The 27,112-nt window shown below is 37.2% G+C and overlaps 1 protein-coding gene across 2 annotated transcripts in view; it reads left to right on the top strand.

Moving 5' to 3' along the window:
* The window catches only part of TGFBR1 (transforming growth factor beta receptor 1), a 36,156-nt gene extending 11,152 nt beyond the window's left edge, over positions 1 to 25,004 (top strand). For both annotated transcript variants that reach the window (XM_072327487.1, XM_072327489.1), the window contains exons 4-9: positions 3,473 to 3,703; positions 10,893 to 11,060; positions 12,121 to 12,277; positions 16,836 to 16,960; positions 17,588 to 17,718; positions 21,109 to 25,004. In XM_072327487.1, coding sequence (XP_072183588.1) covers positions 3,473 to 3,703; positions 10,893 to 11,060; positions 12,121 to 12,277; positions 16,836 to 16,960; positions 17,588 to 17,718; positions 21,109 to 21,234 — 938 coding nt within the window. In that variant the 3' untranslated portion in view covers positions 21,235 to 25,004. The remainder of the gene's footprint in view (positions 1 to 3,472; positions 3,704 to 10,892; positions 11,061 to 12,120; positions 12,278 to 16,835; positions 16,961 to 17,587; positions 17,719 to 21,108) is intronic.
* Positions 25,005 to 27,112: the final 2,108 nt, after the last annotated feature.

Here is a 27,112-nt window from a genome sequence, read left to right as displayed (position 1 = left end):
CTTGTTTGCAAGGAGACAGAGTAGTATAAAATTGTAGAGAAGCTTTTGTTATTGGTAGGCGAGTTCAACCAGGAACTTGAAGCATTTGAAAAAACAGAATATCATGAAGTCATTGTCAAGCTGAGTCACTTGAACTTGGTATATAGCTACTTAAACTTATTGATAGTTTGTAGAGGTTTGAAGAGAATGAAACTTTACCACTTTGTGGGGTTTTAGGAAAGGTCTTCTAAGGCTGAGGTAAATTACAAGGTAAATTCAGCATTGTGTTAAAATGTGTTTTTGTTTATACTCTCAAACGATAGAGTGAGTCCGGAGTAGGGCCAAGAAGATGGTCAGAGATCTGGAGCATCCATACTTGAAGACAGGTTGAGAGAGTTGGTGTTGTTGAGTCTTGGGAGAAGGCTTCCCTGAAGGATGCCTACAAGGAAGTTGGGAAGGGACTTGTTACATGAGAACATAGTGACAAGATGTGAGGTAATAGCTTTGAAGCAAAAGAGGTTAGGGTGAGGTCATATATTCCAAAGAAATTCTTACTATGAGTGTGGCAAGGCTCCGGAACAAATTGCAGGGATGGGATATTCATAGTTTCTCCAGGCAAGTGTTCAAGGCCAGGTTTCTTGGGACTTTGGACAGCCTGCTCTAGGGGAGGTGTTCCTCCTGTTGAGGCCCTCTCTAGCAACTACTTTTCAGCAGTCTGGTATATGTGAACGTAGTTGCTCAAGTTACTGGTGATACGTAGCTCTTTCATGTACACCGAAATGAGAGAAGTGCTCAGTTGAAAAACAGTGCTGTGTGGTGATAGATTCTTATGGCCTTAAGATAGGCAGGAATTCCTACTTTCTGACAACCAACGGTAGAAAAAGAACAAACAGTTGCAACAGATAGAAGTAAATTAATATAATATATATACATTATACTTATTATACTTATTATATTATACTTATTATATTATACTTATTATATTATACTTATTATATTATACTTATTATATTATACTTATTATATTATACTTATTATATTATACTTATTATATTATACTTATTATATTATACTTATTATATTATACTTATTATATTATACTTATTATATTATACTTATTATATTATACTTATTATATTATACTTATTATATTATACTTATTATATTATACTTATTATATTATACTTATTATATTATACTTATTATATTATACTTATTATATTATACTTATTATATTATACTTATTATATTATACTTATTATATTATACTTATTATATTATACTTATTATATTATACTTATTATATTATACTTATTATATTATACTTATTATATTATACTTATTATATTATACTTATTATATTATACTTATTATATTATACTTATTATATTATACTTATTATATTATACTTATTATATTATACTTATTATATTATACTTATTATATTATACTTATTATATTATACTTATTATATTATACTTATTATATTATACTTATTATATTATACTTATTATATTATACTTATTATATTATACTTATTATATTATACTTATTATATTATACTTATTATATTATACTTATTATATTATACAATATATATATAAAACCCAACCCATACAGTTGTACTGTGGCGTCTTAATGACAAGGGGTTTGAGTGCACCCTCAGTAAGTTTGCAGATGACACAAAGTTAGATAGGGGCATTGATCTGCATGAAGGTAGGAAGGATCTGTGGAGGGACTTGGATAGGCTGGACTGATGGGCCAAGGCCACCTGTATGAGGTTCAAGAAGGCTAAGTGGTTACCCAGTATAGTGGTACGGAGTGGCAGATAAGCTGCCCTGCAGGAAAGGGCCTAGGCATGATGACTGGCAACCAGCTGAACATGTGGCAGCAGCATGATTAGGAAGCCAAGAAGACCAATGGCATCCTGGCTTGTATCAGAAACAGTGCAGTCAGCAGGGCTATGAAGGAGCTGTCTCCTTTTTCTCAGTTGTGTTGGGGCCAGATGTGGTCTTCAGGGACACAGTGTAGTGGTAGACTTGGTAGTGCTAGTTTAATAGTTGAGGTTGAGTTTGGTCCTGTCATTATCCGGCCTTTTCTGCAGTTCAAAAATATGTCCATAAAGAATAAAAATTAGGCTTCACAGATAAGCACTTGCAGTTTTAGCAGACAATACAGTTGACCTGAGGATAGCTATTTTGCAAGAGGTTTCTCTACAAGTAATGTTGTTGTACCTGAAATGTTCAGATTTCTTCTATCTACACATTTTCCCCTTTTTTTCTTCATGTAGAAGTACATAAATTATCAATACAGCTCATTCAGGAAATACCTTTAGATCTGAAACTCTCAAGGGACTTCTCTGTATACTAAAATGTTTTAATATGCATTTCTCAAAGACCGAGGCATAAGCATGGTAATGCTGTTGACCAGATAATCTTCTAGTGCTGTTATCTGCAAAGAATATTCAGAGATAGAAGGAAAATAATTATTCAGACTTTTAGTTGATTTATTTTCAGTAGTTTAAAGAAATTGAAAATGTGTTTGTTCTTCTGTCAGCTACTGGAGTAGTGATTATGGAGTAGTAGATTCAGGTGTTAGATAAAAGCGAAATGACCCAATATCAAAAGACCTTATTGTGAGCAGATAACTTTGCTGATGGATTCATCCTGTAACGTAGTATCAATGCAGAATTCTACAACAAGCCTTTTAGTTACAAGGGACTTAAAAACCCACCCTGCCTGGGGATACCAATGCTTCTTGTTTATTGTGTAAGTTTATGGCAGCATGTTATGAGGTGCTGTGAGTTGAAAGCATGTAGATGTTCTGAAGCTATAAAACCTGCATGAATGTAAGCATTCTTCTCAAGTATAATGCTAGTGAAGTGCACAAGAGTGACCTCAGAAATTGGGAAAATATTAAAAGGATGTTTTCTGTTGTTAGAGGTGTTTGATGGTACTAACAGGCTGCTAGTGTACTTGGGTATCAGCATGAGTGTTTGACAGTGTTGCTGATAAGCATGTTTTAACTTAGAAACTGATCAGGTCTTGTCTAGAAAGAAATCAAGTGGACTAGTGGCAGACATGCTCTTGAATGGCTTTGCCAAGAAAGTTATGGGCAGATCCTTAAGAAAGAAAAATCATCCTTATTCCTAATTGTTTCATGTTATGTATTTTGTTTAATTGTGCTTCATGTCTTGTCACTGTTGTTCATCTGTGTCCCATCCCAGATTCCTAAAGAGAAAGTCTGTGCCTTCCTTTGAATGACTGTAGAGGCAGCTGGTAGCATAATATGTTTCAGTTTTTGTATTGTTGGCTTTTATGGTTGCAGGCAACATCTTACCTATATGCTTGTTAGAAGTTCTCAGCAAGCTGTCAAAATCTTAAGAAACTGTGCATTTTAAGAGAAATATCTCAGTGGCATACACTACTATAATTAGTTCTTATGCTAAGTGCTCACTTTGATGTTTAAATGTAACATTATATCTTCTTTCTAGGTTTACCTTTACTTGTGCAAAGGACAATTGCACGAACTATAGTACTCCAAGAAAGTATTGGTAAGGGTCGCTTTGGAGAAGTATGGAGAGGGAAATGGAGAGGAGAAGAAGTTGCTGTGAAGATCTTCTCTTCAAGAGAAGAGCGCTCATGGTTTCGTGAGGCAGAAATTTATCAGACAGTTATGCTACGACATGAAAACATTCTCGGATTCATAGCTGCAGACAATAAAGGTTAGATATGTTACTAATTAATTTTGCTGATTGTTGTATTCTCAGAATGGTAATTATAAAAACTATTTTGCAAATATGCAGTTAAGAATTGAAAAAAAAAAATTGTTACTTGAACACTTTATTTGACATGTTTAATAATCAAAACCTACACTTTATTCTTTTCTGGAAAACATCTTTACATCTTTTATTTAAAAGATCACCTACTTAAGAAGGTATAATTTCCACAGGCTGCTGAGGCAATGTATTGCCTTGTTCTGAACAACCTAAGCATGTAGTTTGGTGTTTTAGTGGCTTCTTTATTTGTTTTTATTTGTTTTGTTTGATGCCCAAGTTTAAAATGTGCTAGGTATCTGCAGTACTATGCAGGCAGTATCAGGAACTTCTGTTCCCAGTACTCATGAATGCTATGGGTTTAGCTGTCTCTGGAAATAATTGTTTGTACTGTAAGTTGAAGTTATACTACATACTTCTAGGTAAATTTATGCATTAAAAAACTTCTGTTCATTCACCTTAATTAAAAGCTGTACCTCTCTAGGTAAAAGTTAGCTTTGGTCAATCAGCCTGTCTTACTGGTAAGTCTCTTTCTAAGAATGTTAGGCAATGTACTGCAGAGGAATGAGTACAATTACCTTGCTCTTGAGAAATGTTTTTGCCATTCTGTTTGAAGCCCTGATATTAGCTGGGAAAGAAGTTATTTGACTGGATGGTCTTGCTAATTTACAGAAGTAACATGTTATTCATTAGTTTATCAGATGACTATCTTAGTGTGATAGTCAAGCTGTTTCACTTCAAGGAAAAAAGTTTCAGTTCAAAAAAAATAATGTTTGAAAGCTCAGTGGGATACATTCTACTGCAGGATACTAGAGAACACAAGCAATTAGGTAGATTTCATGGCTTCTTTTTAAACATTTGACTTGGAGCATAAGTCTGAGGTCAGAATTCTCATTACCTAGCAGTACTGTTGAACTTTAAAACTTAGTGCTTGGCTTATGGACAAACATGCATTTAATTTTAATTGAAATTTGGTTGCGTAGGTTTGCTGAGGCACTGGTAATAAATTATATTCTTCTGAGGGAGACTGTCTACAGTGAAGATTACTTGCAATTCACATTCTGTAATCAGTTTACTAAAATAAAATCTGAAAGATTTGTTATTTAGAACTTCAAATTTTATTAATCTTGTGAAATAAACATTTTTACTTCAGAGTTATTTTGATCTTAAAATGTTTTCAGAAGGTTTCTTACAGATGGATGGAATTATTAAACTCTTTTAAATTGGTTTCCAAGAAGAAACCTAGATTCTTGCAGTATTTTTGACCATTCTGATATTGCTTGAAGCTCCTGATCATACTGTCTGTATTAGATAGATTAGATTGTGTTGTCGTGGAAAGTTGTTCTAATGCATATAATTATGATTGAGTATAACTACTTTTTTTATACTTGACAGTGTGAGCTGTATAATTGAGAACTTCATGGCAGATGCTGTTTACTCTGCAACCAGAATATTCAGGGTCACCAAGTAATAATTAACCATACTGTCAACAGTATGAGACTTAATAAATTCATGATAATTTGTATTCTGGCAATATTGCTAAAGAAATATAAATGTATAGCTTGTCAGATTGATTAAGGCGAAGATGCAGTAGTGGGTTCCATCTAAAAGCTGAACTCCTCTTACTGCTGCATTTTAACTTGTCTGCATCTAATAATATTAGTGTAAGCTTGTATGTACAACTGTGGCTTGTTTAGAATCTAACTGGAAGGCCTCAAACATAACATAATACAAAAAAAAAAAGGCTTCTTTCAGAAAGGGTAAGAATTCAAGCTTTTATTTTTTTTCCTTTGGAAAGCAGGTAAAAACACTGAATATGAAGGTGAATGAAGCAGCAAAAAGAAGTCCAGGAGCAATCAAAAAGGGCACTGGGGTCTAGGGGGCATTGGTTAAAGGATCAGGTAGTATTTTCCTTCGTCCTTCAAGTAGCAGGGAACAGTATTTAACAGGCAGACCCAGCTGATCAATACATGGCTTCAAGGCTGGAGTCACCAGCAGAATTTTGTGTTTCTTGATTATGGGATTTCCTGTACGACATCAGCCCTGCTGGCATCTGAAGGGAAGCACCTTTCTTAGGGGGTTTGGAAAGAATTTTTTTCTGCTGGAGTTAGCAGGGCTGATTTATAAAGCTTTAAACTAGATTCAAAGGGAGAAAGAGGAAAAAAACTGGTGAACCTGTGATAAACTATGGAATGGCAAACCACTCTTTGAAAGGCTGCATGATCATGATAGTCTTCAGTCTGCTTTTCAAGGTACTGGGCTCACTGAATTGCATCTAAAATGTTTTTACTGCAGTGCAATGCAACATGAGGAATAAAAGCCAGAGGAGCTAGAAGTCTTGGCTCTGTCCCAGAGCTTTGATCTCATAGGAGTAAGTGACACCTGCTTGGAAGAGACCTGAGACTAGTGTGTCGCAGTGGGCAATTCTTCTGTCTTCAGAAGGGATAGGTAGGGCAAGTAATGCAAGAGGCAGTGCGTGTGTGAGGAAGGGGCTGGACTATAGGCAGCTCACAGCTGAGTGACACAGTTGAAAATTTCTTCTTATCCCTTCATCCTTACCCAAATAAAGTGGATTGTTAGTGTGAGAGCCTACAATAGGCCATGCAGCAACAATGATATCAACAGTGAATGATTCTTTAAAAGAAATGAGAGATGCTTCTGGATTGGCTGTCCTTGTCTTTATGGATGATTTAAACTTGCCAGGTGTTAACTGGGTATATCATGTAGCAGTTACAAACAGGTCCAGAAGGTTCCTAAAGCATGTTGATGATAACTTCCTGCTACAGGTACTAAAGGAGCTGACTAGGAAAGGTGCCCACCTAGATTTGTTACTTGTAAACAAAAACGGTCTTTTGAATGAAGTTGTAACTGGTGTCTGTCTTGGCCACAGAGACCATAAAGTAGTCAAGTTTAAAATCTTTGATTGGAAAACTGCCACCAAAACTTCAGTCTGAGATTTGGGAGTGCAGACTTCTGGCTGTTCAGGAAACAAGTTGGCAAGATCCCCTGGAAATTGTTCTTGAACATATTCAGGTTTGTCAATTCTGGTCTTTTTTTTAAGTGTTGCCTCTTTAAAGCAACAGTAACAGACAATTCCGATGTGTCAGAAGTCAGACAGGGCAGAGGTCATCTTCTGGAGCTGAAGTGGGAAAAGAAAACGTACAACCAATGGAAGTAAGGCTGAGAGGAATACAGAGATGCTGTTTGTCATTGAAGAGAGAAAATTTGTGTGTCTAAAACTCAGTATGAGTTGACACTGACCAGTACTATGGGGAATGACCAAAAGGGCTTTTTAAAACGTGTCAGCAGCAAAAGAAGAATCATAGATAATGTTTCATACTTGGTGAGGGTGGATACCTTACAAATAGGGATGCAGATAAAGCAGGGATGTTCAAAGCCTTCATCACCACTGTCTTGAGCATCAGTGAACATCTGGAACCCCTGGAGTTAGAGCACTATGACTGTCTTCACAATAAACTCCTAGACAGCTCTGACCTTGTGTTGGATTTGGTGTTTCAGCTGGATGCACTTTAATCCACAAGACCTAATTCATCCCTGGTTCTTTGAAGATGGGTCTCAAAAAATAACATCAGCCTTCAGTTATTTTTCATGGTCTTGGGAATCTGGAGAAGTGCCAGTTAAGTAGAAGCAGACAAACATTGATTCAAGTTTCAAGAAGATCAAGAAGAAAGATAAGTAATTACAAGCCAGTCAGTCTCACTTCAGTGCCTGTCAAAATTATGGGGAATACTCTGTGAGTTACTGAAAAACATCTTAAAGGCACAGCAGTCATTGGCTAACAGTCTGCAAGGGTTTGTGGGATGAAGATCCTGTTAACAAAACTTAATTGCTTCTTATAATAAGGTTACCCACCTAGCTGACCAGACAAAACCAATTGATGTAATATTTTTGGGTTCCAGTAAAGTTTTCAGAACTATTTCTCTTAGTATCCAAAATAATCAGCATGCGGCTAGACAAAAACATAATGGGATGGGTGAGCAGTTGACTGATGGTCAGGCCCAGTGGGTTACACTAAATGGCTGGTAGCCAGTCATTGGTGGGGTTCTGCAAGGCTTTCTTTTAGGGCCAGTTCTCTTTAATTACTTGAATACAGAGCGTTAAGGTATACTAAGCAAGCTTGCAGATTATACTAATTTGGGAGGGACTGCTGACTCCCATGAGAGGATGCGGAGGCCTTGCAGAGTTCTTGACAGATTGGAGGGTGGGGTGACTACCAACCACATGAACATGAAGGAGAGTAAGCACTGGATTTTTATACCTGGGACAGGATAACCCTGAATAAATGTACAGAATGGGGAATGAGAGGTTGGGGAAGAGCTCCACAGAAAGGGATCTGGGGGTTTGGGCTGACAGCATGTTGAATCTCAGTCAGCATCATGCCCTGACTGTCAGAAGGGCCAACTGTATCCTGGGCCGTATCAGGCCTGGCACTGCCAGATGGTTAAGAGGAGAGATTGTCATGCTGTGCTCTAAAATGGTGAGTCCTCACCTCAAATGCTGTGTGAAGTATTGGACGTTACAGTGTAAGGAGGACATAAAACTATTAGATGGTGAAGGGTTTGTAGCAAAACTTGTGAGGAGTAGATTAATTCCCTTGGTTTGTTCATCCCAGAGAAGAGTCTGAGGGGAGGCCCTATGGCAACCTACAGCTACCTTATGAGGGGAGCAGAGAGGCTGGTGCCAATATCTTTTCTCTGATGGCAGTGACAGGACTGTAGGGAATGGCATAGAGCTGCATCATGAGAGGGTCTTATTGGGGTTTGGTAAAAGGTTCTTTGCTGGAGGGTGGTCAGGCATTATAGCACACTTCCCATGTCATGACGTAAGCCTGCTGGAGTTCAGTGAGTGTTCAGACAGTGCTCTCAGAAACATGGTTTAAACCGTGGGTGATGTGTGGAACCAGGAGTTGGACGTGATGATCCTTGTGGGTCCCTTCCAACTTGGGATATTCTGTGATTTTGCACCTTGCAGGTAGAGTTGTACAAAAGAGACAGTAGAGTTGTACAAAAGAAAATGGATTAGAAATATGTCTCTTCTTAGATGAGAGTTCAGAGAAAAACACTTTATGCATAGACAGTACAGTCTTGGCTCAAGGCAATGGTGGTTTTTCATAAACAATCTAGCATCTTTGAAAGATCTGTTTCAATGCAGTAGGTCTTGTAGGTCGTTTAAACTAAATTGCTCTTAAGTATTTCTGCTAAATTCTGTACTTGCTGTTGTCTAGCTTAACACACAGTGAGAAATCCCATTCATAAGAAACACAGAGAATGAGTCAAGGACTGTGTGTATAACCATGCATATAGTGTTAATGGCCAGGCAGTGTTTTAGTCACTGTGGGGATATAACTGGTGAAGCAGTAAAATAAAAGTGAGATGATCTGACTTGTGACTGGGTTATATCATTTTGAACTCCTACACCTTTTTTTAGTTTACTGAATGTATGTATTGGAAAGAACGTTTTATGTGCCTGTAAATGTTTATCCTTCTCTAATAGTTCCATGAAACTGATTCAGTGAAGTTATATGCAATGCCCATTTGAAAGTAAGCTGTGAATGTGGTGAGCTAGAATTCTTTTTGTAGTTTAAGAATTGATTTAATGTAAATTAGGCTTTTATTTTCCTGCTCTGAAATGTTCAGATTATTTTAAAAATGCATTATTATTGATGTAGTTTTTCCTTTAATGGTAACTCTGGCCTCTCTAGAAACACACAAGTAGAAGTGTTTTAAAGTTTTCTCACCCACTCAACAGTGCTTAAATATAGGTAGTCTTTGATCTGCAGATGTGGTATATTGTGCTTCTGACTTTTCCAAGCTAAGTGTGTTTTTGAGGAGATTGGAGGAAGAAAAAAGAAATGTAAGAAGCTGCAGAACTTTCAGTTTGGTCAGCAGTATATTTATGATAGGAACTAATTTCTGCATTCATTTCTTTCTGTTCTTCAGATTATGTTATTTGTATTGTGTTGTCACTTGTTATTAGGGAATAATGGCTGCGTAGTTTGGGATAGAAGTCTTGAATTACAATTTTATAATTTTAAAATTACAAAATACAGCCACAAAAGTAGCTATAAAAAATGCTCCTCAGATCTCTCTTGAGAGCTTAGCCTGCTTAGTGGCAAGACTTTTCTTTTGTGGATGTACTTCAGCTTGTTAGATCAGAAAGCCTTTCTTCCATTTCTCCATTATTTGACTTATTAAATAGTCTTCTTTCTGTAGATAAACTTCAAGACATTGTGTCTAGTGATTTTACAGTTTGAACAACTGGATTCCTGCCTGTCACTTTTTGTATATTGAGGTATTTGCAAATGTATTACAGCCTGTCTGGCTGGCTTGTAGTTCAGTGGAAAATCATACAACAAACAGATTTTCTCGTAACTGGTGTTTTTCATTTTCTTCATTCTTCCTGGAAACCACAGTTTTGGACAGCTACTTTGAGGTCACTGGTGGTGGGATTTGGTTTAGTTCTTGAAATAAAACATCAGATTGCTGCTTGCAAGCTTCCACTCCAGGAGAAAAATCCAATAGCTGGTCATAATTGTGGACATTGTGTCACATTTTGAGGCTGGTGGTAACAGGGAGAGACAGAGTTATGAGGCAACACATAGTTGTGCAGTATTATTATTGTGGGCAAGAGATAATTAGTTATTTTCCTTTTTAACACTTAATACCCTAAATAATTAGCCTGGTAAAGCAAAAATGCAGTAAGAAATGAAGCAAGTTAAGCTAAAAGCTTGCAGAAGTTTTTAGACAGTTTTTTTTTGTTGTTTTTTTTCCTGTGGGCAGTCTGGACAACTTTGTACTAAACTGGACTGGTACTGGTGTCATTAGCTTTGCATCATGCTTTCATACTGTTCCCTAAGCAGGAACAATAGCGACATCTGCTTTCTGTAGTTTGCCTTTTAATTTAAATAAATAAATATTCCCTAAACTGTTCATTATCTTTTGCATGGTAAGACCAGCCCTTCAAAGAGGCATTGAAGTGTTTCAGGGATGGAAGTAAAAACTTGAAGTCTAACTGGTGCAGATTACAAAACATAGTTTTTAATTCCTAAGCAGTATATAAGAATGGGGTCTGTGTGTGTTTTTGTGTGTATGGTATTCATGCCAATGTTGTTTTGCAGACAATGGTACATGGACGCAGCTGTGGTTGGTGTCGGATTATCATGAACATGGGTCACTCTTTGATTACCTGAACAGGTATACAGTAACCGTGGAAGGAATGATAAAATTAGCCTTGTCTACTGCCAGTGGCCTTGCTCATCTTCACATGGAAATTGTAGGGACACAAGGTAATCCTAAAATTGTTCAGTCTGTTACATGGCTAAATAGATCCAATCTTTTTTAATGACGCTTAGCTCCTTCTACTGTAGTTGTCTTAACTAGAACATTGAACTCTCTCAGACTAGCTTTTGGCAGACAACTGCCTGCTTTTGTAATCTTTCGAGCAGCTGAGTTAACGGAGAAATGTTTGTTTTGGACCTATAATAATTTCTGAACTAAAATAAGATGTCAGTTTGATGTAGACAGTGTGTTTCAGTATCTCCTTCTACTGAAAAATTTTTATATGAAATTGAAGTTTTTATTCTACTACTTAATAAATTAAAAAAAAAAAAAGGGTGAGCTTCTGAAAGTATATTATTTATACTATTATGCTTATCCCTTCTTCTTTGATTACCACAACCTTTCTCTCAACTGTCATGCACCAGCCATGTTCCTTTACATGCAAAAATGGCTGCTCTTGTATTACTACAGCAAAATCATTTTGGTTTCCTTCAAAAGCTTACATAGAAAATAAACTGTCAGAAACCTCCTTACTGTTAATATGTATATAAAGTTTCTAGTTTTACTGATAGCTGTTGTAATTTCTTAACTGGTGATCTGTTGAGGCTTTCAGGGGTTGGGTCTTTTTTAACCTTCCCTTCTGTGTTATATTGTTATATCACAGAAGTTATATATAACAACTATATAACTTATATATAGTTATCATGAGTATGTAATTATCTTTCATACAATACACGTATGCAGTGCCTAATTTTGATTCATGGCAGCACTATGGATCTATTTCAAGAGACGGAAGTCTTTTGACTGCAAGTAGTACTTATGCACTGTATATATCTACATAGGATGAGGGAGGGGAGCAGCATAGACTAGGGTAATACAATAAACATTTAGTGCTCTTTTCTGGTCAGCTAGCTAGACCACAATGAATTATTTCAGGGACTATCTTGAGGAAGAGTTCAAAGTAGCAGATTTGGAAAGAATTCCATAATTTGAAACAAAATCTGCACCAGGTTTAGAATATTAGCAATTGTCTTTTATATATGTGTTGTTTTTGTTTTTTCTTTACAGGCAAACCAGCGATTGCCCACAGAGATTTGAAATCAAAAAACATATTGGTAAAAAAGAATGGAACATGCTGCATTGCAGACCTGGGGTTGGCAGTTAGGCATGATTCAGCTACAGATACAATTGACATTGCCCCCAACCACAGAGTAGGAACAAAAAGGTAAAAATTATTGGTGTGATACATCAGGTGTCTTTTTAATAAAATTCTTTGCTTTTTCTTCCATTTAAAAGATTGTTTGTTTGTTTGTTTAGCTACAAACTTAAGTAACAAGTAAATATAAACAGTGTCGAGTAGAGTTCTATTGCACACTATTCAGCAGGTGATTTATACTGTATTTAAAGCACACGTTGGTTATTGGCTTCTACTGCTAGCATGTATATAAAATGCTTGAAAATATGAGAAATGCAGTAGGACAAAAGTATGTATTAAAACAATTAGAAGACCTCAGAAATAACAATTGCAGAGATCTCACTTGCTCTGTCTTTGTATTTTATACCTTCTTGACATCTGCTTACATATAAGACAGGATGTTGATAGTGAAAGTAAAGAATGTGTGTTTTGTTTTTGCTTGTCAATTTTGCTTGATTTTTGAGGAGCATAGATTTGTTTGTTTCAAATTTGAAGCTCACATGGTAGAACAAAGTGCAGAGTCTTGAATATGGACTTTCATGGAGTTATATTTTTGAGACAAATACAAGATCTTTAAAAGGCGGTCTTTTTTGCCATCTGTTGCATAAACAGAATCATTAATGGATGAATACTCAGTCTACCTCTGAATTTGGGAGTGTAGATTTTTCTCAATCTCAAAGTAACTCAAGAAATGTATAATTGCACTTGCATACAATTAAGTGCTTCAGTGTTAGATCGGTAATGCTACTTGTACCAAAATCTGTCACTGAGAAATGTGTGGAAACACTGTGATCTGGAGCTATGCCATATTGCTCTAGCTGTCTTGGAGAATATTCTATACTGATGTTGCCTGATCTCTGATTGTTAAATTAAAAATGATTTATTTTTTTCTCTTCACTTTAGTGAACAATGCTATGTGTATGTATGAACAAAGCTTTCAGAACTTTAAATACAAGTTAATTTACTGACAATTACACTGCTGAGATTACTTCATTCTAAAGCTCTGTTATTCTTGCTACTTTACCAAATTAAAAATGCTACATAAGTGGTCAGACGATTTACTTTCTGAATTTCTGCTAGATTACAAAATACTGGGAATTATTCCTCCTCAGAATCCTCACTAATCATTGCCTCATGCTTCTTCATAAGGTTGAAGATGTAGCAGCTCTCTTTCTGCAATGGGCAGCATCAGGACTAAGTCCACTGCCCACTTTAGAGTTTAGTCACTTCTTTGACAATTGTACATTCTCATAAAAAGGCTTGGTCCCCTCTTCCTCCCTCTTGTGTATTCTTAGGTAAGTAACTCTGTATCTTCACTTATTTTTCCATAGTAAAGTTCAGCTTGCACCTATTCAATAACAACTTTACTTCAGCTGATGAATACCAGTACTGGTATCTCTTCTTTGCATGGAAGTTCTGTATGCAAATTTAGAGAGACTTGACTAAGTTAATATTTTTCCAGTGATTATCTACAGTAAAACATATGGTCTAGAGAGCAAGCTAAGCTTCCTCTTAGAAGGCATGTTTTCAGGGGTGAGGATGTCCTTGTTTTTCTGTTCTTCCTTGAGGGTATGAATTCAACTCAATTACCACAGGCCTCTTGAGCTTTTTCTGTTAAAATTCTTGTCCCTAGGATGACTTACAGAAATGAGATGGTCTCCAGTGCTTGTGTAAGAGATTATGCCTAACAGACTAGCATCATGGTTGTGGTATTTTGGTTTGTGCTTTTTTTCCCTTATCCTTCGGGCAGAGAGCCTTGGTGTCATTTGTTTGCCTGCTTCATTAGTACATCAGCTTGAGATTGATGAGGCAGTGATGTGGGAAAATGCACTCGATGCTGCTAAATGTTACATATTGGGTTTATCTGCCAGACCAGTACCAGATTGAAAAAGCAATGCCACAATCTTTGTTGACAGATAAATATCATTTGTTCTTTCCAGCAGCATTTCCACAGGCTGCTGTCACTAACTCAGTGAGTTATGCACTAGCATGCTACTTAATCTTCCAACATTAAGTACTACCAATAAAGGTAACCTTCAGGTAGATACCATAAGCAGTATTCAATCTCTTTTTCTCTGTTCAGAGGCTATAGGAGATTTTCTGTTGCAAGGAATGTTTATTAGGTCAATTTGTAAGCATGGTTGTCAGAGCATGTAACCCAAATCGGATTTATTTAAAAAACAAAACAAACAAACAAACAAAAAAAGAATAACAAAAACCTATGTATGAAATGCATGCTGGTTTGTGGTAAGATGTATTGACTACATCATGAAGAATCAAATACTACAAGGCATGGAGGCTGTTTCCATGAAAACTCTTAAGAATGCTTTTTTTTAATCTGAGACCTCATGAGTTTAACAATCTGTAGGGGCTGCTGCCTGCAGTCCTATCTTCAGTCTCTGACACTGATAGCCCTTATACTTTGCTTCTCTCAGTGCCTGTCAGCTGGAGCTGTGGGCCCTGTGGCCCATGATCCCCATTCCAGTGTCTGAAGCAGAGACCTTCGTTTTCTCAAGTTGCTGGCACAGGCAGCACGACTATGACCTGCTCCAGTTGCCGACAACCCAGTCCCAGGGATGTCTTCACCCACTGCTTAACTGTAGTTGCTGGCCTGGAATTCACTCATACTGTTCCTCTCATGAGAGCTGTTACTCCAGATGTATGTTCCGTAGACTTCTAGGATATGTAGTTCCCTTTCCAGTTGCTGGAACGTTCTTCCTCTCTAGCTGATAGACTCCAGGCCCAGTGGCACCTTCATCCCTGATCTGATTTCCATTATTGGCTCTGACTCACACCTGTTTCCAGTTGTGGACTGTAGACCTTGGAGCACATATGCAATGTGGGGTGGCAAATTAGACTATATGGAATGGTAGTTTAAAAGAAAAAAAAAAAAAAAAAAAAGAAAAAAGATTTAATAAGACAGCACTGAGCAGAAAGACACAAAGCAGACTGTCGGGCAAATGTTTACATGCACCTGGTCACTTTGTTAGGTCATTTTATGTATTCCCTCAGTTTTGCTCCTTTTGGGTTCCCTTCTCCTTAATATTGCTTAATAAGTTTCATATTGTCCCAGAGTACAGCATGAATATCCACAGTCCTTATATTTCTCTTGTTTCCACACTTATTAGTGCTTAAAAAGTCCAGACTGGCCTTCTCCAAAGCTATGCTTGGAGTTTCTTAATAGCCCATCAATCAGTGACTGAGGCTTTTAGTCATCATTACTGTCTCTGTTACCACACGTCTACCAGGTTTATGGCCCTTTTTGCTTATCTTTTCACGTTGTACTTACTCCCCCTTATTCTATTGCTTTCTGTTTATGTTCTTTACAGTGAGAGGTCTTTGGTTGCATAACCTTATTGAAGCAGGTGCTCTCAGCTTCCATATAACATTACAACTACCTTTTAGTATTATACCCCACAAGTCTATTCCCCTGTGCCTCAGCACACTCTCAGGAAATCCTACTTTTTTTTTTTTTCTTTCTGATGTACTCTTTTCTGTGTAAAGAACAACTAGCATTCCTGTAAACTGCTGCCAGTGTATTATGTGGGAATTCTTTTTGGCTCTGTCTTTTATGAAACGTTGAAACTTTTCAGTCTTGTAGCCCTGTTGAGAAGGACCTGGGGGTTGTGGTAGATGAAAAACTGAGCCAGCAGTGTGTACTTGCAGTCCAGAATGCCAGTGGTGTCCTGGATTCCATCAGAAGAGAGGGATGGCAAGCAGGGCAGGGGAGGTGATTGTCTTCCTCTATTCTGCCCCCACAATGCCCCAGTTGGAGTACTGCATCCAAATCTGGGACCCCCAACACAGGGAAGATGTGGAGCTTATGGAGAGGGTCCAGAGAAGGTCCATGAAGATGATCCAAGGACTGCATAGACTGAAGGTGAAGGGCTTGTTCAGTCTGGAAAAGGGAAGGCTGCAGGGAGACCTCATTACAGCCTTCCAGTATTTAAAGGAGTTCATAAATATGAGAGAAATCACACAGGTACATAGGGATAGAGAGGAACGGTTCAAAACTAAAGGAAGTGAGATTTTAATCAGATGTCAGGGGGAAGTGGTGAGGTGCTAAAACAGGCTGCCCAGAGAAGTTGTGGATGCCACATCCATGGAAGCATTAAAGGCCAGGTTAGATGGAGCCATGGGTAATCTGATCTAACAGTTGATTTATTGGCCTGTTTCCCTGTCTGGTGGGGCATTGACACTTGATGATCCTTGAGGTCCCTTCCAAACCAAGCTGTTCCATGATTCAGGCTCTCTACTCTCCAGTCACTTGCTGATTAAATTGGCACTCAGTTATCTTTTCTGTGTTCTAAATTGTGAAGTATATATTCTGTTAGTAATCAAATCTAAATATCCCTCATAAATTCTATTTAAGGACTACATTAAATCTTGCAGCTGTTTATTTGAATGCTATATTTATTTATTTTTGATAATGATGTACATGCCAAAAGCAGGGAAACTTTGAACATCTTAATCTTTGTATTTCTGTCTCTTCCACATAAATGTTTTTGAGCTGAACAGTAACACTGAATTTCTTCTACAGGAGGTATTTATGAAATCAAATGTTTTTTTGTTCTTCTGTTGCAAATAGGTACATGGCACCTGAAGTTTTAGACGATTCCATAAATATGAAACATTTTGAGTCATTCAAACGAGCAGACATCTATGCAATGGGATTAGTATTTTGGGAAATTGCTCGTCGATGTTCAATCGGTGGTATGTAGCAGTCTTTACTTACTGTTCTGTCAGATTTTGTAATTTAAAGATCCTTACAAACAGAAGCATGCTTTACACAGTTTTCTCTAAAAACACTGCAGTATGTTTCAGATTCTCTAATTGTTAATCCTGTATGTGATATCTGGTTGATTCCACCTCTGTGTGAAATAATGAACCTTACCAATTGAAGAATATGGGAGATAGTCTTGCCTGTATTGTGTTGATTTTTTTCTTTAAAACTTTTGACCTAGAGAGAATAAAAGAGTAGAGCGAAATGCCCTTGAGATCAAGGGGCAAGCACCACAACTAAGACTTAATGTAATGTGTTTAGGTAAAGTGTACAATTTATTCAAAATTGTATGTTTACAAAAAGGATTTCTTTAGAATAGCATAGGAAAGATTTGACATAGCTTTCATCTTTTCCAAATACATATGTTTCAATATTTCTTCAAAGGTAATGTACAGGTGTGTCTAAGGATTTTTTTAAATGTTATTGTAGATTCTAATGTAATCTTTTCTATAAAAATAAAAGTAGAAAAATAAAATGGTACCAATAAGGACCATAAGTAAAAAGTAGAGTGCATGTTTCAGTGTTAGGTAAAAAATATTTTTTTCAACTAATTACAGGAATCCATGAAGATTACCAGTTGCCATATTATGACCTAGTCCCTTCAGATCCTTCTGTTGAAGAAATGAAAAAAGTTGTTTGTGAGCAGAAGTTAAGGCCCAATATCCCAAACAGATGGCAGAGCTGTGAGGTATTGGCTAACTTATATAAAGTTGTTTTATTGAACACTTGTATTGATTTCAGCAGCTTGTTATGCTTGTTGTGAAAGGGAGAAGGGTAGCCTCTGGGAAAATTTTCTTTCTAATCATCGTGGCTATATTGAATGCTCTTGAACTTCGATTATTACTGCCAGCAGTGTGCCAAAAAGGCCAATGGTATTCTGGGGTGCTTTAAAAAGGTCGTGTCCAGCAGGTTATCCTCCCCCTCTACTCTGCCCTGGTAAGGCCTCATCTGGAGTGCTGTGTCCAGTTCTGGGCTCCCCAGTACAAAAAGGACGGGGACCTCTTGGAAAGAGACCAGCAGAGGGCCACAAAGATGGTGAAGGGACTGGAGCGTTTCCCCTATGAAGAAAGGCTAAGCGAACTGGTTCTATTTAGCCTTGAGAGAAGACAACTGAGAGGGGATCTAATTCAGGTTTATAAATATCTGAGGTGTGTGGCCATAGTGGCAAGGCCTGTCTTTTCAGTGGTATGTGGAGGCAGGACAAGGGGAAATGGACATAAGCTGGAGCATAGGAAGTTCCACATGAATGTGTGCAAGAACTTCTTTACAGTGAGGGTGACGGAGCACTGGAACAGGCTGCCCAGGGGGGTTGTGGAGTCTCCTTCTCTGGAGATATTCAAGTCCCACTTGGACACCTACTTGTGCGACCTGGTGTAGGGAACCTGCTTTGGCAGGGGGGTTGGAGTCAATGATCTCTAGAGGTCCCTTCCAACCACTACAATTCTGTGAATCTGTGATTGTAACTAAATATTTAATGAAGTCCTATAAAACTGAATAGCTTATGTTCTATGGAGTGTTGGAAGATTCTAGTATTCCTTCTTGTGAAGCATATGTGAAGCTAACATAAGCTAAAGTTAGTATCAGTTAACGTTTTTTGTCAAGTGTCATTGTGAATAAGCAGCTTAATAGGGGGCTGTACAGCATCTGGCTAGGATACATATAATCTGGAATCATAGAATTACACATTATCCTGAGTTGGAAGGGATCTGTAAGGATTATTGAGTCCAAGTCCTGGCCCCACACAGGACCATCCAAAAATCAGACAATATGACTGAGAGCATTGTCCAGACACTTCTTGAACTCTAGCAGACTCAGTGCCATGAGATATTCCCTGGGGAGCCAGTTCCAGTACCCAGCCTTGTGGTGAAGAGCCTATTCCTGATATCCAGTGTGAAGCTGCCCTATTGCAGCTTCATGGTGTTTCCTCAGGTTTTGTTGCTGATCAACAGTTAAAAGATCAACACCTCCCTCTCTGCTCCTCTCATGAAGAAGCTTTAGGCCATAATGAGGTCTGCTCTCAGTCTCCTCTTCTCTGGGCTGAACAAGCCAAAGTTCTTTAGATGCTCCTCATAGATCTTCCCTTCCGGACCCTTCATCATGTTTGCAGCCCTCCTTTGGACACTCTAATAGTTTTATGTCCTTTTTTGTACTGTGGCACCCAAAACCGCACACAGTACTCAAGGTGAGGCTGCATGAGTATATTGTCAGGTGGGATAGTCATTTCCCCAGACAGGCTAGCAGTGCCATGTTTCATGTACTCTGGGATACAGTTGGCCCTTCTAGCTGCTTGAGCACACTTTTAACTCAGCTCTGCCGCCGCAGCTTGTAGGTTGCTAGTGGACAAGAGGCTGGAAGGGAACACAGGACAAATAACTAAATTAATCAGTGGGATATTCAGTGTCACACTCAATGTCATGCTTGGCAATTTAATTCTGGTCAGGCTGCTGTTGCTCAGTGACTGACTAGGTATTGGGTCAGCTGGTGGCAAACAATGGCTTTTATATGTTTTTTTTCTCTTTGTTGGATTTTTTTATTCTCATTATTGAACTGACTTTACCTCAATTCATATTTTTCTTCTTTTGCCCTTCTAATTTTCTTTCTCCACTCCACTGTGAGTGAACAAGCAGCTCTGTGGATTGGGAGTCAGTTGCCTGTCAGGATCAACCCTCAACTGAGGCAGTAAAAAACATTTGATTTAATCAGGAAAAATGTTTAAATTTTCCTGAGAAATTTTTCCTGAGCTGTTTAATGTGAACAGCTTCTTATTAGGTCGGTGCCAGTTGGTCTATAGCTAGGCTGGCTAGTAAATTTTTTTGAAAAGCAGGCATAGTTTCAATTCAGCATTCTGCCAGCACAGCGGTACTGCTCATCTTCAACAGTGCTGTCCTGCCTGATGTGAAGCCAGCCTGGAACTAAGTTAGGTGCCTTTTCCCATTTCCCCTGTTTGATAGAGGCATATCTTGTAGAATTTAGGTTGACCAAAATAGTAAACATCTTTATGAATTTTCATCCAAAACTGTGATGGTCTTAATACTTAATCTCTCTCGGAATTTGTACTGTTTGCAATTACTAAAATACAAATACAGTCAGTAGGAAGCTGGGAGTCATATAAGCCAGAAATACAAAACTGGGATACATGTGCTCCTGATAGTGCCTCTTTGCCTATGTGCTTATCTGATACTGGAATGAGTTTGTTACTCTGGTAGTCACTGCTTGCCAGGGCCAGAGCATAGGACAGAAGTAACAGAAGTAAGAAGTTGATCCGATGTGATGTCCATTAGATGGAAGACGTAGTTGGACTGTGGGATGTGTGAAGTTAATACATACTGAAGGCCTCAGAAAGATCAGGCAACAGAGTGCAGCTAGGAGAGAAAGGCAGTACAAACCCACAGGCTACAAAATTTTTATTTATTTATTTTTTAAACACTGCTATTCAAATATTGCAAATAAACTTAGCAATTTCTTGTCATATGGCTCTGAGTGTAAAATTTTGTATATCACTTTTTTCATCGTTAATGTTTGTTCTTTCCATTGTGACTTGATAGTAGCACAAATTTTTTTTTAAAAAAAAAAAAAAAAGGAGGGGGGTTGTGGGATAAAAAGGCTCCAAATTTTCAGAATATTGTGAAGTTCAAGCTTGAGGAAAGTACCGATAAAAAATGTACTGGATTGCTGTGTATTTAACTAACTACTTGAAAAGCACTTTATGGTTGAGAAAGTGTTTGAGTATATTCTCAGCTACAAAGCACTTCCATGCTAATATTGAGTGCCTTCTATTTTCTTTACCTGGATTTAAAGCACAGTTAGTGTATTTTTTCTAATGCAAAAATTTAGTTTAGAAAATAGTTACAGACAAGCTATTAAATATTGCTAGAATATTTTTGCACATGCTGAATAATACCAGTGTTCTCTTCTTTACAGGAAAAAAAAAAAATCTTCAATAATTTGACTTTTCTTATACAGCATGCCGATGTAGTTCTGGCAATAGACTTTACAAATATGTACTGTAGGAAGCTAAGGCAGAACAGAGGTTACATGGGAACAGAAATGCATGTAATAATTTGTGTTTCTTTTGCAGGCATTACGAGTAATGGCAAAAATCATGCGGGAATGCTGGTATGCCAATGGAGCTGCTAGGCTAACAGCTTTGCGTATTAAGAAAACACTGTCACAACTTAGTCAACAGGAAGGGATAAAGATGTAATCCTGGATTTGATACCAAAAACAAAACAAAAAACTGTAAAAATCCATATCTGCACCAGAGTGGCGTGTTAAGAAGGTTAATTGTTCTACCTCACTGGGGGAACAGAAGGATATTGCTGCCTTTTAATACTTCATAGGAACATCACTTACTAGGATTTCTGTGGATGTGCTAAGCAGTTGCTTTGGGTCCTTTCTGTGCACTATGAACCTCTTTCTGAGGTTACTTATAAAACATCGTGTAGACTAGTTTTATTAACCTACAATTTTGTATTTGGAAAGTTCATAGCTGGTGTTAATTTCTAGTAAACTGTACTGAAAATGAGATCACTTCTAAAATGGAAATGGTTCACTGTATTGTTCTAGAGTGCATTGAAGGCTTCTTAAGCAATGTTATTCCTGCCTGGTACATTGAGTATTCTGAACCACTGGTACAGTTCTTTGATTCAGATTTTGAATGTGCTGTTGGAGTATGCTTTGCTGCCCATTGAGGTTGTATGTCTTTTGAATGCTTACCTTTATTTGCAAATTGACCTCATTCAGTAGTGGGGAACATAAATTATGCAACTATAGACATGATTACTGTTTTTTTTCCATATTTTCAAAACACTACATTGCCTTTAAAATAGATTGTATTATATCAGTAAGTGCTGCTTTTGAGTCTTTTAATACATACCAGCAAGTGCACAAAGCCCATGGTACTTTTGATTTCCAAGAATGAACTGTTCCTTTCCCTAGCTGAGATGTAATTCACACTCATTTCAGCCGAGTATGTAATTCGTGGAATATCTTGAATTTTGCCAAAATCTAACTCTTTAAACCATTGTATGAGTCTCAAATCATAAACTGGTTAATTTGCTATCACACTTTGTAATTGTCAAGTGATGAGTCATAATTTAAGATTTATTTTATGTGCTAATTTTGAAATATTGAAGCACCGATCTACTTGAGAAAAATAGCAAGAAAATTAAGATGACATTAAGGGTCATTTTCCCCCATCAAATTAAATAATAGAAGCATATATTCTGTGCAGTTCTGTGAAGGCTTTAGGCTTAAAAACGAATATTTGCAATTAAATGAGCATGAAGTGTACTAGGAAGACTTATTTAGGCTTTCGTACAAGAAAGCTAGAAGCTGCCTGTAAATCTTCTGTGCATATTTTTTGTGTCACATACAAAGAAAATGATGAGCTATAGAAACCAGTGAGCTGGAGGTGCTTAGATGCAAATACCAGAGGACTCTATCAGTGTTCTTCAGAGTTAGAAGAACAAACCTTATGATGGTTTGTGTTACCATAAGAATACAGAAGAATGTGCCTGGCTTTAGTTAAACTTTGCTTGAAATTCTAGGGACATGACAACATCTGCACAAACTTATGTAGAAACTGAATTCCTTCCTGCCCAACTACTGGATGAGGGTAGGGAAACTTTTTAAAATTCCTTCCAGGATATGTTTTAGTGGCATTGTTGGGAAAAGTCTGGTTAATCTTTGACTTCCTTAATGCCTACCAGGATTTCTGTTTGTAAACGTGCCTGGTAATTAGTATGTAAACTAACAGTTAATCTTGGTGAGCAACACACAGTAACCTTAATTCTGCTTTCTTTTTGTTTTTCAACATACAGCACCTGGAAGGTTGTTCACAAAGCTAGTAGGGATGGCAAGGTGATTGCTATTAGTAGCATAGCTGAGATTTTGCCGCTTTGTCTGTGATACATAGTTGTTAAAAGCAGTAAGATGGGCAGATCCTAGTGAAAAGGCTATGTAGGTTGCAAAAGTCTTGGCCAAGGCTTAGTGTTAGCTAAGTGTTGAGTAGTTTCCCATACTTAATGCTTGCTTGGAGATGGGTTTAAATGATGTGGGAATTACAGACTAGCAGAGCTTGAACTGCATGTAATGAAATTATTTCTTCAGCCACCACTGTGGATGAGTTCAGAGAACAGAACACAATGAAAGAGAAGTTCTTAGTAGATAACAATTGGGTTGAAATGTTCATACAACTGTCACGCCTATGTGTTGTATTTCTTTTTGGCATTACTGCTTTCAGGACACTATCAGTCAAAGTTAAACCAAAATGACTTCATATCGGGATTTTAAACTACCTTTATGCAAGTGACCAATTTTCCAAATATGACCATTTAAACAAAAAGACCAAATGTAACTGAATTCTCCATTCTACTTATTTGGAATGCCCCTTTAGTGCATCCTATAGATGCAGAAAAATGCATATAGAAAACAAGTTAGCATCAAAGGAAGACGTACTCTTTGCTCCATACTAATTTTAAAGACTTCCTATTTAAATTATGTTAAATTTTGATGTTCGTCATAGCTTTACCTGATTCTTTATCTTAGATACCAATGGTATAGTTCATAATTTAGAAACATCATGCCATGGGAAGGAAACCCAATACTGTGTGACATTACAAATATTATTTTAGAACAACTATGTTGTTCATATTGGAATACAGTACAGGAAAATTCTGAATGGATATGTATGTATCCTCAGTTCGGATACCACAACTTCATGCTGTGTTCTTCTTTTACATTATAAAAACTGAACACCTTTTACAAAGGCTGTGTCTGTATATATTACGTAACTTTAAATGTTGCCTGTGCAAGATCATATCTTATATGTATGGACACAGGTACACATAAGTATTTTTTAAATTAAGATTTTATTATCACCGGATCTGCTCTTGGAAATCCAGGGGGACCAAAATATTTTAGCATTCAAATACTAATTTTATATCATTTCAAGTATATACCAAAACAGTTTGAATACTGATGCAAATGTTTATTGTAAATATACGTACATTATATGTTCACTTAAGTTTTATGGATTCAATCAGTTTGATATTTTAGTAGCAGTGGAAGCCTCAGCGATCATGTGGATGCATACTGACATGTAGAATAAAGAGTGCTGAAAATTTTCTGATGCTGAAAAGCCCAAAATGATGCTTTTGGAATGCTGGACTTCTTCAGGGACCTTTTAATTTTGAAAGCTGGAATTCTGAGGTGTTTATCAAGCTGACTTTCTGGGCATGACGACATACTGTCACCCTCCTGTGGTCTCACCTGTAATTCTGAGAAAGACTTTGTATATAAAAACATTGACTGTATGGGAACATGAAGGTGTCAAATGAATAAGAGGCTATATTATGTTTTCAGTAATTGTTTTGAGTGTGATTGCCATGGATTCCAGCTTTTAGTTAGTTCCTTGTTTATATCGTTCCATTGAAATGATTGTATGGTGTTAATCATTTTATGTTTAAAAAAAAAAAAAAAAAAAAATCACTGTCAGTTGCTTTAAACTCTAATTACCTCTTAAAAGGCCAAGGTACATTTACCTCGTGTATATAATGCTTAATATTTTCAGAACATTTTCCAGGTTTGCAGGTACACATTTCTAGAATATGGCTAATCCTAAGTTTTTAGCTTCAGTGGTACTAAGTGTATTATCACATGCCCCAAAACACTTCCGTATTCCGTATTTTATTGTATTAGCAAGTCTGCTGCTTTGAGTGTAGCACCTACCCCTTTACATAGCTGTGTGGATGGATACTGCCTTGTACATTTTATTTCTTGGATGATAAATTTGATGATCCTGTACAGATGACTGTCACTTTTTTAAACCTTAGAAAACTGTGCATTTCCCTGAAAATGTATTGTATTTTTAGAGTATACATTTCAATGGATTGTAAATAGGATTACAGTAGAAGAGTGGATGCTTACATTAGGTGCTAACACTACAACAGAGAGATTAAAGGAGTGAAAATGTGTGTGTATATATTTTTTTTTATTTTATTTTTTCCCCTCAAAACATTTGAATTGTCTTTCAGGGGAAGACATTACAGGTACGTTCCGAACTGGCAAAGCATGGATTTACAGTGAGGTACCTGTGAATTCCTCTTCTCTGAAGGAATTTCTGCTGCCGTTAAAATCATAAGAAGGGGTTTGCTAATGCTGAAGCAAACCATCCCATGTATGCCATACAGATTATGATAATGTGCCCAGTCTTCCTCGTATCCTAAAGTACGTTTTGGATAAATACCGTGTTGGTATCTTTGATTTTCTAGGTAAGACAGCATGACTGGCTATAAAGTCTTGCCATGACACTTCTTTTTTATGTTTACCTAGAAATAAGTTAGTGTTTAAATTTATGTATAAGAGAATTTCAAGACTTGAGCAGCTAACCTCAGCGCGTTGCAGAATAGCCAGAAAATCAGTGTGTGTTGAATTCAACTGATATCACAACAAAAATTACGTTATCTTGGTCCTCTACAGCGTTATGTGCACCTATTTTTATTAGAACTCTTCAGCTGGAAAGGCCTACAAAGGCCATGTAGTCTACCTGCCTGACCTCTTTGGGGCTAACAAAGTTAAAGAGTATTACTAGGGCCATTATTCTCATAGCTCTTGAATATGGACAGGTGGAGGGCATCAGCTACCTTGCTAGAAAGGGTGTCCTGAGAAAGTCAAAATCCAAATCAAAATTTGTTCTTTAAAAGCTCTCACAGAAGATTAAAACATGTATATTTGGGTGAAAACATGCCTCTACGCTGTAAGCTGCCAGAGGAAGGCCTAGCACTACAAACTACCAAAATGCAATCAAATTTGAAGCCCCACTCATAAATTTGCTGGCAGAGAAAATATATGGCTTCAAAATAGTATAAAGGTGTTACTACCTACCAAGCTTAATTTTATCAAATATGGACTTCTGAATCTTATCCTGAAAGTGTGAAACAGAACTTAAAGTCACGTTATAAAAATACACTTGATAGCAAGCAGTTGTTCTTCTGTCAGGCAATTTTTAATTTTGAGTGAAATATCGACTTACATGGTTTTATTTTTACATTGCTGCAAGGATTTGATCAAATGTACGTGGTCTTTCTAGGTCTTGTTGTGGTTTATGCATAGTTTAGAAAACAGACAAGACCTAGAAGCTGATAGTCTGTGAACAGGAAACATCTGTGAGGCTGTTTTAAGATAATGTAAGAGGTGCTGCTGAATGCATGAGTTGTGTGTATCTGAGACAGTCATTCAGTTTGTTATCAAAGTTCAAGATGGAAAAAATGTCTTGGGAAGACTTGAGGGTATTTTCCGCTTTAGAAATCAAAACCTCGTAGTGCTGTGATGAGGTAGGATGACGAATGTGTGTGCTTCTACTTCTTACACTGTTCTATTATAGATTTATTCACTGAAAGGCCCCAAAATGGCCAATTATAGCCATGGTGCAGATCAGATATCTCTTCCTTTTTTCTTTTTTTTTTTTTTTTTTTTTTTTAATCACTGTGGGTTGTAGATGAGTGTAGAGATCCCCTAAGGGGGAGGGGGGGGGGGGGAAACAAAAAAAAACATAACAAAGGCCTATTTACAAGACTTAATGCTATCACAAAACCCTGTACAAGCCTAATGTTGTTGTTGTGATTTCTCAAACTCCTTTGGAAAATGGAGTACACTCATCTCCCATCAAAGTTCTATATGTGGTCTTAGAATAACTGGTGCAAAAAAATCCCCCAAGTAGCAGAACATGTAGAACCCAAGGTAAATGTATACTTTACGACTGAAGATGATGACTTCCAAAATCTGCAATGTCCAAGTCAAGGACAATTTTTCCTTGACCAAAAAAAAAAAAAAAAAAACAAAAAAACAAAACTTCCCTATTTTACTATTTTCTATGCATTGAAATGCAGTATGTGGCCAGACAAAATGTCGATGGATAATAACTGGATCATTGCTTGCTAATGTTGTTCATATATTCTTTAAAGCGATACTAGTTAACCAAATACCAACCAGTCCAAACCACTGGAAAATAAATAGTCATCTGAAACTTCAGTGGGGAGCATGATCAACTTGGAAGGTTCTGGAGTACAGAGAGGATTAGG

This window comes from Excalfactoria chinensis, chromosome 2, assembly GCF_039878825.1.
Source record: "Excalfactoria chinensis isolate bCotChi1 chromosome 2, bCotChi1.hap2, whole genome shotgun sequence".
Classification (NCBI taxonomy): domain Eukaryota; kingdom Metazoa; phylum Chordata; class Aves; order Galliformes; family Phasianidae; genus Excalfactoria; species Excalfactoria chinensis.
This window is presented reverse-complemented; position numbering and strand designations above follow the sequence as displayed.